A 14,390-nucleotide genomic window follows, 5' to 3' on the forward strand; every position below is an offset into this window, starting at 1 on the left:
ACAAACGGTCCGCATGGGTCTCACCCTGGAGTTCCTATCCCTTCCCCCCCGCCACTTCATCAGGTGCCCCGTTCCTTCTTGCCCAGTCAAACGGTCACTCATGGAACAGGAGATCAAGCATCTCAGGGAAATCAGAGCCATAGAGGCAGGTCAGGCGCGGACAGGATTCTACTCAATACTATTCCTGGTCCCCAAAAACTCCGGAGGGTGGAGGGGAATATTGGACCTCAAAAAATTAAATTACCATGTGACCTATCGAAGGTTCAAAATGCAATCCCTCCAGTCTATCCTGGGATGCATCAGACCGGGGGATATATTAACATCCATAGACCTCAAAGAGGCCTACCTCCACGTCCCCATCCGCAAAGCCCACCGCAGGTACCTGAGATTCTCATACGCAGGCTGTCACTACCAGTACCGAGCCCTGCCGTTTTGTCTGTCCTCGGCACCCAGGACATTTACCAAGATCCTCATGGCTTTGGCGTCTTTCCTCAGGTCCCATCCGAACAGACTGCACTGCTACCTGGACGATGTCCTCATCCAGTCATCATCGCATCAGCAGGCAGCCAAAGACCTGGAATACACCATCCAGGTGCTTCAAGATCACGGGTTCTCCATAAACCTGGAGAAAAGTCATCTTCTCCCGAAAACCAGGCTACAACATCTAGGAGCCATCATAGACACCGTCTCGTGCCGGGTCTTCCTGTCTCCAGAAAGGGTGACGAGCCTCAGGGAAAGAGTCGCTCAAGTGCAGCGGTCGCCTCTAGCCAAGGTGGTCCAGCTGTCTCAGCTTCTCGGCAAAATGATTTCGTGCCTGTCCATCGTGCCTTGGGCATGACTCCACTCCCACCCGCTCCAGTGGCTCCTGCTTCCCTACCGAAGGGCCAAGGAAAGCAGTTCGACAAGGCTAATCCCGGACTCCATAGAGGTATGACGTTCCCTCAAGTGGTGGTTGTCCCCGGCCCTGTCAAAGGGGTCCCCCTTCAAGGAGCCCGTCCGTTTCACCATCACGACGGACGCCAGCCTGTACGGCTGGGGAGCTCGTTGCCACAGTCAGCTGGTGCAGGGCAGATGGTCTCCCTCCGAGGCCGCTCACAGCATCAACTGCCTGGAGCTGAGAGCAGTCAGGTTGGCCCTCCGGCAGTTCCAGACCACCATACAAGGAGACCATGTGCGCATTCTAACGGACAATGTGGCAACCAAGGCGCACATCAACCGCCAGGGGGGCACTCGCTCCAGATCCTTGATGAAAGAGGCCGAACTCCTGGGTCACTGGGCGGAGAGACATCTCCTTTCCTTACAGGCGGAACACATCTTGGGCACAACCAACACCCAGGCGGACTGGCTGAGCAGAGCCACGGTCGACCACTCGGAGTGGCGCCTGCACCTGCAACTGTTCCAGCAGCTGTCCCAGAGGTTCGGCCGCCCGCAGGTAGACCTGTTCGCCACCGCATCCAACACACACCTCCCAAGGTTCTTTACGAGGTTCCACGACCCACGGGCCGAAGGAGTCAACGCCTTGCACAGCCCTTGGCCGCGGGGACTTCTGTACGCCTTCCCACCGTTACCTCTTCTTCCCAGAATCATCCAGAAGATCCTGTCGGAGGCGGCGGAGGTACTGCTGGTGGCACCGTTCTGGCCCAGGAGAACCTGGTTTGCGGACCTGGTGAGCCTCTCCATCGAACCACCGTGGCGGTTCCCCCCGCAGGAGATCTCTCTCAGCCAGGGGGTCCTTCAACATCCGGAGCCCCAGTGGCTGCAACTAGCCGTCTGGCACTTGAGAGGGATCTCCTGAGCAGAAGCAGTCTCTTGGCCAAAGTGATTTGCACCATTCAAGCGTCCAGACGTCTGTCCATGACTTGAATCTATGATGCTACCTGGAGAGCCTTCGCCAACTGGTGCGCTGCCTGTGGATCATCTCCCTCCTCTGCCTCGGTTCCTGTCATCCTGGACTTCCTACAGGAGGGTTTGGACAAGGGCCTGGCGCCTAACACTCTGCGGCGTCAGGTGGCAGCTCTTTCAACCATTCTTACTACTGATGGGCATCCCTTGCTTGGCCGGAATCCCACCATTCGCAGTTTCCTCAGGGGTGCGACCAACCTGAGACCCCTGTGGTTCACAGGAATCCATCCTGGGACCTCAATGTAGTTCTATGTGCCCTTATCGGTCCTCCATTTGAACCACTCAGATCTGCCAGTCTCAAACATCTGACATTTAAGACTGCATTTTTGGTCGCCATCAAAACAGCTCAGCGTATTTCAGAGAGGACTTATGCCTAATTCGGCAAGACAGGGTGATTCTCAGGCTGGACCCGTCGTTCATTCCCAAAATCAATTCCTGGTTCCACTGGGCCCAGGAGGTTGTCCTCCTGGACTTTTGTCCACATCCTAGGCACCCGTGGGAGAAACGCTGGCACTTGCTAGATGTGTGCAGGACGCTTCGCAGGTACATCAAGTGCACGGCGGGATGTCAAAGATCTGAATCCCTTTTCATATCCTTCCAGCCGGCTTCCCAGGGCAGGAAAGTGTCCTCCTCTACCATTGGAGGGTGGCTGAGGGCCTGCATCGCCCTCGCTCACGTCCTGCAGTCAAAACCTGTGCCTCACAACATTACAGCACATTCGACTAGGAGCGCCGCCACCACGGCAGCCTGGGCGACCCAGGCTCCAGTTGAAGAAATTCACTGTCCCCATTCGTCCGAAATTATAATTTGGACAGTTTTGCATCAGCGGACGGGGCATTCGGGAGGCAAGTTCTTCAGGGCATTCACACCAGGGTAGAGACCCTGAATGCTGCGGCTTCCCGCCCTAGTGACAATTAGCTTGGGCATGTCCCTTGCTTGGACTCTCCAGAGTAGCGCCCTGGAAAATGACCATTGTCTTACCTGAAGGGTCGTTTTCAGGGTGCTGCGAAGGAGAGTCCACCCCACCCTGGGGTCTGGTTCCGCTGGTGGCAGTGTGAGTTTCCTGTTCCAGTTTTTTGGTTTTTTATTGACTTGTTTACCTGTTGGTTTTCATATTGGACTTCTCAGCGCGCCACAGTCCACGTCTTCATTGAAAAAATCTGAAGATAATCAGCACCAGAGGCGTGGCTTAAAGTTTCAATTCAGTTCTGGGCAGATTGGCTGTATTTAACCCTTGCTTGGACTCTCCTTCGCAGCACCCTGAAAACGACCCTTCAGGTAAGACAATGGTCATTCTAGACCTAATGGCTGTAATTTGTATATTGCCTTGGAGATGACTCGTCATACATTGCCTCTCAGGTTTCCAAATTTTTCTTAAGAGCTGTAACCATTGGAGGAGAACGCTATAACTTCCCTTAGTTAAGCTTTTGATTACTGATTGCTATGATCAATTCTCTTATGTCTCTTTTGTAGTACTCATGTTTTGGTCTGTGACCATAAATAAAGTATGTATATATATGTATATGTGTATATGTGCATATGCATATGCATATACATATACATATACATATACATACTTTATTTATGGTCACAGACCAAAACATATATATATTGCTCCTGGTTAAATGGAATCGTTTAATGATTTTATTATTGATTTCATGGAAATAGGCAAGTTACATAACTTTCTAATAAATAACACTCATGCTCAAACAGGGATTTGCAGGAACATCAGTGGAGAGTGTTTTTGTCTCCCTTTTGTGAAGGGGGTTGGTTAGAACCGGAGCCTACTTTTGGCTAGCGTTGCTTTCCTGGGCAGTCCAGCCTGGGTGCCAGCCTTGATTTTTATTCTTTTAGTTATCTGAGAGGTTGGTGCTTCTCGGGTTCCACAACCCACAGTTTCTGGGTCTCCCTTTCCTGCTCCAGATCATGGGTATACCACCCTGGCCACCAGCGTGACTCTCTTAAAAGCTTCTGAAGTTGAAGAAATCCTGGATGGAAATGATGAGAAGTACAAAGCCGTCTCCATCAGCACTGAACCTCCCACCTACCTTAGGTAACCAGCTGATTTATTTCCCTCTTGCTACATGCAAAGGAGGGCCATTTGCATCTTCTGGGTCTGGTGGTGCAACTGTCTTCCTCGTGAAACTTGCATTGCTGGGTATATACCACAAACTCCACATAAAACTTATGGCAGATGTAAGTGTTGCATGTAAACTCTCACTTGGGAAAGAATATTTTCCAGGGCGCTGCTCTGGAGAGTCCAAGCAAGGGTTAAATACAGCCAATCTGCCCAGAACTGAATTGAAACTTTAAACCATACCTCTGGTGCTGATTATCTTCAGTTTTTTTCAATTCAGCTAGCCCAGTGGACGCGCTTTGAGTTTCTCTTCAATTCTAGATAGATTGCTTGGACTCTCAATTATATTACAGAAAGGAAAAGATCATGATATTTACTTTGGAGCAGGCGGTGAGAAAAATTTGTTTTAATTTCCAATTTGGCTTCTCTCTCACCCCTTGGTGCTCCTGGTGTCCCGAGCTTGCTCGGGCCCCGCAGGGTCGCAGACAGCTGTTGGGGAAGTGCTTAGGTCGACTGCTGATGTCTGCGCCGCCGCAGCAACCCTGTTGCGGGAGGAAATCCCCTCTGAGAGCTCCATTGCTGTCGTCCATGCTTTTTACAAGCCGGCGTTCGGCGCGGCTCCTCAGGGCTCTCCCAAGCGATAGCGGCACTTTTAAAAAGGGCTTGAGAGGCGGCAGGGAGTTCTGGCCGCCATTTTGGAGCCCCGCCAGTTTCTATTTCGATTTTGACCTCATGCCACAGCTGCCTAAAGCCTGACTCTCAGCAGGAGCCGCGTGGAGACCTCATTGACCGGTTAGACTGGCGATCCGGGCTCCTAGACCTTTCGGATTGAAGCTGCAAGTGCTTATGGTCGCCTGGATCGCAGCCCTTACTCTCCTGCAGGCGCTGGGAGCTGGCTTTGCTCGCGCTATACCCCTGCCTTGGCTGAATCTCATCCTGCAACCTTCTGTGTCTCTTCTTGAGCGCTTTGGCTTGCGGTGGGCTACTGTGAGGTGGTGAGTGGAGATGGTTCCCTACCTGTCTCAATTTGGGCCCATTATTAACACCATGGCAGATCATATCACAGAAAACCCTGAACCAATGAGAGTTTCTTCCAGAGCCTTCGCTAGGCAGGCTGGCAAGGCTGCCAGGGAGGCCATCAGAGGCAACAAGCCTTATTCCAAACCCGGGCCTAAGCAGGGACCGGGGCAGGATGAGGATGCCATACGCCGCCAGAAGGCCCTAGAAAAACAATTTTCCAAGGCCCAACAACAGGCCCAAGCTCCCAGTTGGTGAGCCCTGAGGAATCCTCCGGGGAGGTTACCCTTGCCCAGGCTCACCCTATCTCCGATAGTGAAGGGGAAGGCCAGGAATTCTCGCCCACGGCCTCTTTGGCCATGGTAGTTTCACCAGGACCCTCGATGGCGGATCAGGCCGACCTCTTCACCTGTCCTTCGGATCTGGAGGAGGGGCCAGCCCCCGTGGGGCCCTTGGCACCGCAACTTCCACCTCCCAAGCCCAGCCCCAGGCTTCGCCCAGTCGAGGACCAGTGGCCCAACCTCTCAGGAGAAATGCAGGAGGTCATCAACAGGGCTATCTCCCAGGGCATCGAAGCGGGCATGCAACAGAGAGGCAAACACACTCACAAGACCCGCCATCTAGAGCCCCAGGCTGCTCCCAGTGCAGCATCTTTCACCCAGCCTCTTCAGTCCCCCCATTCCTCCCTAGCCTCGGAGGATTCGGACTGGGAGGAGGAGGAAGATTTATTGCCTAGGCAGGAAGCCGAGTTCTTGGGGGATGAAAGTGGTTCTTCCGAAAAGCCTACCTTTTCGGGCCTATTTAAACTGACCAACTTCAAAACCATTCTGAATAAGGCTAAAGTAGCAACCCGCATGGGGTCAACCCCATCGGTTCCGATGACCCATGACCCAGATAACCTATCTGGGGACCTTTTTGAAGAGCCTGTGTCAGCCCAGGAGACAGTTCCGGTACCCAAATTCTTTCTCAATATGGTTCAAAAGCAATGGGCACAGCCTGCTACCATGGCTACCCCCGGTAGCAATGCTAAGAAGCTTTATACAGTAGATGTCAGCCTGGAGGATTTGCTTAAGCTACCTCCAATTGATCCTCCCGTGGCGGCACTTACTTCTATGTCTGTTCTCCCTGACTTACTAGAAGGGCTCAAGGCAGAGGACAAGAGGACTGAGAATGCTTTTCACAAAACTCACCAGGCGGCAGCATGGGCAATTAAGATGTCTGCCTCAGCCTCCTTCCTTTCCAGGGCAGCCCTGCTTTGGTTGAGGCAGTTACTGACAAAAATTCCAGCCAGGGACACCAAGTTGAGGCAGGATATCAATAAGATCATGGCAGCCACAGAGTACACCGCAGATGCCACCCTGAGCGCTGCCAAGTTTGCCTCTTGAGCCCTAGCGTCTAATGTCACCACCAGATGCCTCTTGTGGCTAAGACCCTGGAACGTGGACATGCGTTTCAAGTGGAAGCTTGTCACAGCTCCCTCTAAAGGGGACAAGCTCTTCGGGAAGGTCCTGGACCCTGTCCTAGTGGAAAACAAGGACAAAAAGAAGGTGATGCCACCGGTCACAAAAAAGTCCGATCAGAAGGGTCCCAACTCCTACAGGAGGCAACCCTTTCAGAACACTGAGCCATCCACTAGCTCCGCCCCATTTCATCGGGCGTATCCCCAGCACCAACAACACTACTCTAAACACCCCTTTAGGTGGGGGTCTGGTTCACGCCCCTTTAGAAGATACAAATGACAATCAACGATCAGCTCCCATAGGAGGGCGTCTCCAGTTATTTCACGCCAAGTGGGAGCAGATTACGTCGGACCAGTGGGTCCTACAAACAATCCGCATGGGTCTCACCTTGGAATTCCTCTCCCTCCCCCCCACCATTTCATCAGGTGCCCCGTCCCTTCATGCCCAGTCAAACGGGCTCTCATGGAACAGGAGATCAGGCACCTCAGGGATATCAGGGCCATAGAGGCTGTTCTGGCGGGTCAGGAGGGGACAGGATTTTACTCAATCCTGTTCCTGATCCCCAAAAATTCCGGGGGATGGAGGGAAATATTGGACCTAAAAAGGTTAAACTATCATGTAACCTATCGGAAGTTCAAGATGCAGTCCTTCCAGTCCATCCTGGGATGCATCAGGCCGGGGGATATTTTGACATCCATAGACCTCAAGGAGGCCTACCACCACGTACCCATCCGCAAAGCCCACCGCGATACCTGAGATTCACTTACGCAGGCAGCCACTGCCAGTATCAAGCCTTGCCATTTGGCCTATCATCGGTCCCCAGGACATATACGAAAATCCTCGCAGCTGTGGCGGCCTTCCTCAGATCCCATCCAATAAGACTGCACTGCTACCTGGACGATGTCCTCATCCAGTTGTCATCCCACCAACAGGCGACCTGAGACCTGGAATACACCATACAGGTGCTTCAAGACCACGGGTTCTCCATAAACCTGGAGAAAAGTCATCTTCTTCCGACAACCAGACTACAGCATCTAGGGGCCATCATCGACACTGTCTCCTGCTGGGTCTTCCTATCTCAGGAACGGGTAACGAGCCACAGGGAGAAGGTCGCACAAGTGCAGCAGTCGCCCCTGGCCAAGGTCGTTCAGCTGTCTCAGCTACTAGGCAAAATGATCTTGTGCCTATCCATCCACTGTCCCTCCTGTCCCTCCTGGCAAATGTATTAACTGGTTATTTTAGGGGTATTGTTTTTAACTTATTGTGTGTGTTTTAGGGGTTCAAAATCCTATATTTATATATATTGCTTTGTACAGTTCTTTTAATTCCATTTTTAACCTCCTCCATTCCAACTGTACATATTCAATTTTTATTGTATCTTGATATATTTTGCATGGACTGTACACCGCCTCGAGTCCCTTTTGGGAGAGGGGGCGGTCTAGAAGCATGAATAATAAATAAATAAATAAATCGTGCCATGGGCAAGACTCCACTCCCGCCCACTCCAGTGGCTCCTGCTCCCTTACCAAAGGGCCAATGAAAGCAGTTCGACGAGGCTAATCCCGGTATCCTTGGAGGTACAGCGTTCCCTCAGGTGGTGGCTGTCCCCTGCCCTGACGAAGGGTTCCCTCTTCAAAGAACCGGTCCGTCTCACCATCACAACGGACGCCAGCCTGTACTGCTGGGGAGCTCATTGCCACAGTAAACTGGCGCAGGGCAGGTGGTCTCCTTCCAAGGCTGCTCACAGCATCAACTGACTAGAGCTGAGGGCAGTCAGGTTGGCCCTCCTTCATTTCTAGACCAGCATACAGGGGTGTCACGTGAGGGTACTGACGGGCAATGTTGCGACAAAGGCATACATCAACCGCCAAGGGGGCACTCGTTCCAGATCCCTGATGTCAGAGGCCGATGTCCTAGGGCGGTGGGCGGAGAAACACCTCCTGTCCCTACAGGTGAAACATATTTCGGGCACGACCAACACTCAGGCGGACTGGCTGAGCAGAGCCACGGTCGACCACTCGGAGCAGTGCCTGCATCCGCACCTGTTCCAGCAATTATCCCAGAGATTCGGCTGCCCGCAGGTAGAGCTGTTTGCAACCGCATCCAACACGCACCTCCCAAGTTTCTTCACGAGGTTCCACGACCCACGTGCCGAGGGAGTCAATGCCTTGCACTGCCCTTGGCCGCGGGGACTGCTGTACGCCTTCCCACCGTTACCTCTACTTCTCAGAGTCATCCGGAAGATCCTGTCAGAGGCAGCGGAGATACTGCTGGTGGCACCGTTCTGGCCCAGGAGAACCTGGTTTGTGGACCTGGTGAGCCTCTCTGTCGAACCACCTTGGTGGATCCCACCGCAGGAGATCTCTCTCAGCCAGGGGGCACTTCAACACCCAGAGCCCCAGTGACTGCAACTAACTGTTTGGCACTTGAGAGGGATCTCCTGAGCAGAGGCAGTTTCTCGGCCAAAGTGATCTGCACCATCCAAGCGTCCAGGCGTCCGTCCACAACCCGGATCTATGACGCTACCTAGAGAGTGTTCGCCAACTGGTGTACTGCTTGTGGGTCTTCCGCCTCCTCAGCCTCAATCCCTGTCATTCTGGACTTCCTACAAGATGGATTGGACAAGTGCCTGGTGTCTAACACTACTGTGTCAGGTGGCCGCAATTTCCACCATTCTGGCTCCAGACGTTCATTCCTCGCTCGGCCATCATCCTACCATTCGCAGTTTTCTCAGAGGCGCAACTAACCTGACTCCCCAGTGGTTCACAGATATCCATCTTGGGGCCTCAACGTGGTTCTACGTGCCCTCATCGGCCCCTCGTTTGAACCACTCAAGACTGCCAGTCTTAAACATCTGACATTTAAGACAGCCTTCTTGATCACCATCACCTCGGCACGGCGTATTCCGAAGCTGGCTGCCCTGTCCGTCAGAGAGACTTATACTTGATTCGACAAGACAGGGTAGTTCTCAGACTAGACCCGTCATTCATCCCCAAGATTATCTCCTGGTTCCACCGCGCACAGGAGGTAGTTCTCCCGGCTTTTGTCCGCATCCTAGACATCCGAGTGAGAAACGCTGGCACTTACTAGATGTGCGCAGGACGCTTCGCAGGTACATCAAGTGCACAGTGGGGTTTCGACGCTCTGAATCGCTTTTCATACCATTCCAGCCGGCATCCCAGGACAGGAAAGTGTCCTCCTCTACGATTGGCGGGTGCAGTCCAAACCTGTGCCTAACCACATAACAGCACATTCGACTAGGAGCTCCTCCACCACTGTTGCCTGGGCGACCCAGACACCGATTGAGGAAATTTGCAAGGTGGCTAGCTGGACTTCGTTGTCTCCGTTTGTCCGAAATTATAAGTTGGACAGCTTTGCATCAGCAGAAGGGGCATTCGGGAGGCGAGTTCTACAGGGCATTCACACCAGGGTAGAGACCCTGAATGCTGCTGCTTCCTGCCCTAGTGACAATTAGCTTGGGCATGCCCCTTGCTCGGACTCTCCAGAGCAGCGCCCTGGAAAATGACCATTGTCTTACCCGAAGGGTCGTTTTCAGGGCGCTGCGAAGGAGAGTCCACCCCACCCTGGGGTCTGGTTCCACTGGTGACAGTTCAAATATTTACGGTTCCAGTTGATTTATTTCCTTGTTGGATTTGTTTCCATTGTTGGACTTCTCAGCGTGCAACAGTCCACGTCTTCATTGAAAAAATCTGAAGATAATCAGCACCAGAGGCATGATTTAAAGTTTCAATTCAGTTCTGGGCAGATTGGCTGTATTTAACCCTTGCTTGGACTCTCCTTTGCAGCGCCCTGAAAACGACCCTTCAGGTAAGACAATGGTCATTTTAAAGAATGTGTACTTTTTCCTCTTCATGAGCGCTTTTCTCTTCAAGGGAACAGAAGGCCAAAAGAAACAGCCAGTGGGTTCCAACTCTTCCCAATAGCTCCCATCATCTGGATGCTGTGCCCTGCTCAACCACCATTAACAGAAACCGCCTGGGCCGAGACAAGAAGAGAACGTTCCCACTCTGGTGAGCATAACAATTTGGGGCAAATTGGTTGGGAGTGTAGTACTGGACTGCAGAAGTCTGAATGCTCATTTCAGCATCCCATAAATGGGTTTTTACATGAAAAAGAAGTGTAGTTATGTAGAAAAAGGTGAGATGTTGGTATACAAACCATACCAAATACTTCCATTTTGGAGAGGTACCAGATTTGTTGGTGTGCAAAGTTTTTGCATCAACTAGAGACTAAGCTTTTTCAAATGGAAAAATATTTAGCTTTTAAACTCATAATGACATATAATAGTTAGATTTCATATATATAAGATTACATGTGTCAGGCATGCCTCTGTTCAAAACCCGAAAGAAAACCCTCAACTCGAAGTTTTCAGAGAAGAGGTACTTTTTACTGAGTTTGAAATGATAGCAACAAAAAAAAGCAAGATCTGAAGCAAAAGGTGCAAAAGTTACATATTGAAAGTATCCCCAAATCCCCCCCACCCCAGGACCCAGGCTGAAACTAAAATATATTTAAATGGGATGAAGCAAAATGCTAAGCCCATGTGTATCTACAGCAACTTTAGAACTAACAAGAAGAATATTACTTGGAAGGAGGAGCCAATGATGCGACGATACAGACGTGCGGTCTCGATGCTCTGAGACCGCTGCCGATACTTTTGCCGCTGGATGGTCCAATCGGACCTAAACCGTCCCGTAGAGAAGGTGAACAGGAAGAATACGTCTTGCTGATCTCAGGGACACCGCAAAGTCCTTGATCGATCCAAGAGAAGTTCTTCAAGCCAGCGACATAAAGTCCAGCCCCAGGCTGATGAAGTTGGTTCGGCTCCGGAACGGAAGGGAAGCAGAAAGAGAAAGTGTGTCCATCTGGTGAGTCTTTTGGAAAAGACTGCCCAAATTTTTTTTAAAGTTAAATTAAATCCGAAAGTAGAAGAAAATAAGCGGCGAAATTAATTTATATTGGATTGCTTTGGATAGTGTGTTTCTTTTTCTTTGTAATTTTACTTTGTGGATTGAAGTGCTCGCAACTTTTTTTTTTCTTTTTAAAGAGAACGGATCAGTTTTTCTTCTATTTTTTTATTTTTATTTTTTAATCTATGGATTAAAGTCTTTTTTATTTCAACGAGGACTTTTATTACTTGCTATTAATTCCATGAATTCCATTTCAGAACTCTGGTTCTTTTGAAATAACGTTAGAGAGTGGGAAGCAATACTGCCACTTGGAGGCTGGAGGCTTGAGTTTTTGAAACAATGCACTTTCCCTTTTCCTTTTGATCTCACTGACCTTGTATCTCGAGGCTTGGCAACGTGTTTATAGAAAGTGATAAGAAGCAAGGGCACGAATTGTTTTTACAGGTGCACTTTGAGAGTCTTACTGGCAGTGGGAGAGAAAAAGAAACAGAACCTTTTTTGAAGATCATAAATGAACTTGCGTTTAAGCTAATTTAATATAATAATTTAATATTGAAAGCCAGAGTGGCAGTATCTACCAGCTTGCCAAAATGGCACAATATTCAAAAGAAACAATAACTTTGCAAAACATCTTGGCCAGAATTCAAAATTTATTAGAAATAACAGAGAGAATTGAGAAGAAGATGGAAAAAATAGAGTTTATAATAGCAAAAAATGATGGGGTCAGAGTCCCAAAAACTGAAGGGGAAAATGATTATAAAGACAAGACAACTGATTACTTTACCAATGGAGTGAACGTGGTTGAAAGTGGGAAAAGGGGAGTATGGAAAAGGGAATTAGATTGACAGGAACTCTACCCCAGATTTCAAGGCACAGAAGAAGAAAAAAGAGGAAAAACAATGGAGAGAAAATTTCTCAGAAGCACAATTGATAACCAAAGATAAGCTGATTAAAATAGCAGATGGAGGGCATCGAGATTACTTAAGTGATGCTACAAGCAACAAGCTGCGGAGAGAAGTCCACAAAAATTTTATTAAGGAAATAAATAGATCAATTCCACAAATGACAAAAGAAATAAGACTGTCTTATTATGGAAAGGATAATAAAGAATTAGTTAATTTTAGTAATTAGTGATCAGTAATTTAGTAATCTCTAGAGTGCTATGTTAAATAAATAATTGATAAGGATAATAAGGTACATATATGTGTTGGTTTGATGAGAGGAAATTTGTTATAATTAGCGAATGAATTTCTGTTAATATATTAGAAATAATTAATGAAATGCTATGTGGTTGTGTTTTTAATTTTGGACTATTTCATGCAAAAGGATGTTAAAACAACCACAGTCAAATGAGAAGTGTGGTATGTTGATATATAAAGATTTTTGATTTAAAATACATAATGTGATTTGAATTATAAATAATGACTGGAAGAGATGCATGAAAGTTATTTGTGACCAATCGACACACTTCTACAATATAAGTAGTGATTAGTAATTTAGTAATCTCTAGAGTGCTATGTTAAATAAATAATTGATAAGGATAATAAGGTACATATATGTGTTGGTTTGATGAGAGGAAATTTGATATAATTAGCGAATGAATTTCTGTTAAATAATAACAATAACAATGAAATGACAAGGGATATAGTGAACAATATCTATCTATATATATATATGTACTCGCTTAATAAAAGGAATTGGGATATAAATTGTAAACAGCGATTTGGAAAGGAGGATTAGAAACCTTGTTATCAAACATAATTAATTTTTACTTAGAGCATGCGATAAAGGGGTAATGTTATGAGATGATATTAGAAATAATTAATGAAATGCTACTATGTGGTTGTGTTTTTAATTTTGGACTATTTCATTCAAAAAGATGTTAAAACAACCACGGTCAAATGAGAAATGTGGTACGTTGATGTAAGGTATATAAAGATTTTTGATTTAAAATACATAATGTGATTTGAATTATGAGTAATGACTGTGGAAGAGATGCATGAAAGTTATTTGTGACCAATCGACACACTTCTACAATATAATTAGTGATTAGTAATTTAGTAATCTTTAGAGTGATATGTTAAATAAATAATTGATAATGATAACAAGGTACACACATGTGTTGGTTTGAAGAGAGGAAACTTGATATAATTAATGAATGAATTTCTATTAATAAATAATTATAATAATAATGAAATGACAAGGGGTATAGTTAACATTATATATGTGTGTGTGTGTGTGTGTGGGTGTGTTACAACCCCTGGTATGCCCAAATATGGGAGGAAGCTCACCACTCCCTCTTTCTGTCCTTCGGCTCATCACAGAAAACTATCCAGGCAGAAAACCATATTTTTATTTTTAATGTTGCCTTTTTATATTTGTGTTGTATTTGTGCTGATAAATAAATAAAGGGAGACTAGTATAGATCCATGGCTCAATATACTGTATACTGGCTCAATAAAAGGTATTGGGATACAAATAGTAAACAGCGACTTGGAATAGAGGATTAGAAATTTTGTTATCAATCATAATTAATTCTTACTTAGAACATGTTATAAAGGTGTAATGTTAGTGGATGATATTAGAAATAATTAATGAAATGTCATTATGTGGCTTTGTTTTTAATTTTGGATTATTTCATGCAAAAGGACGTTAAAACAATTATAGTCAAATGAGAATTGTGGGATGTTGATAGTAAAGATTTTTAAAGATTTTATAAAGATTTTTGATTTAAAATATACAATGTGATATGAGCTATAAGTAATGACTATGGAAGAGATGCACGGAAGTTATTTGTAACCAATTGACACACTTCTACAATATGCAATGAAAGATGTTTTTTTTTCTGTGTTATGTTTGTCTGTTTAACCAAAAATAAAAAAATTCTTTAAAAAAAAAGAATATTACTCCTAATTAAGAGAATAATCTACTCTTAAAGAGTATTTCCATCTATAAATGTTGATTTAAAAAGCCATCAATACTTGTCAGTAAGGCACAAAATGT

General features: G+C 47.1%; 1 protein-coding gene across 2 annotated transcripts in view; it reads left to right on the forward strand.

The window, feature by feature from the left end:
- Window positions 1-14,390, forward strand: part of SMARCB1 (SWI/SNF related BAF chromatin remodeling complex subunit B1) — a 43,447-nt gene that overhangs the window by 15,809 nt on the left and 13,248 nt on the right. For both annotated transcript variants that reach the window (XM_081966190.1, XM_081966189.1), the window contains 2 exons: window positions 3,826-3,955; window positions 10,350-10,487. In XM_081966190.1, the coding sequence (XP_081822316.1) occupies window positions 3,826-3,955; window positions 10,350-10,487 (268 nt within the window). The remainder of the gene's footprint in view (window positions 1-3,825; window positions 3,956-10,349; window positions 10,488-14,390) is intronic.

This window comes from Natrix helvetica (assembly GCF_964273705.1).
Source record: "Natrix helvetica genome assembly, chromosome: 14".
Taxonomy (NCBI): Eukaryota; Metazoa; Chordata; class Lepidosauria; order Squamata; family Natricidae; genus Natrix; species Natrix helvetica.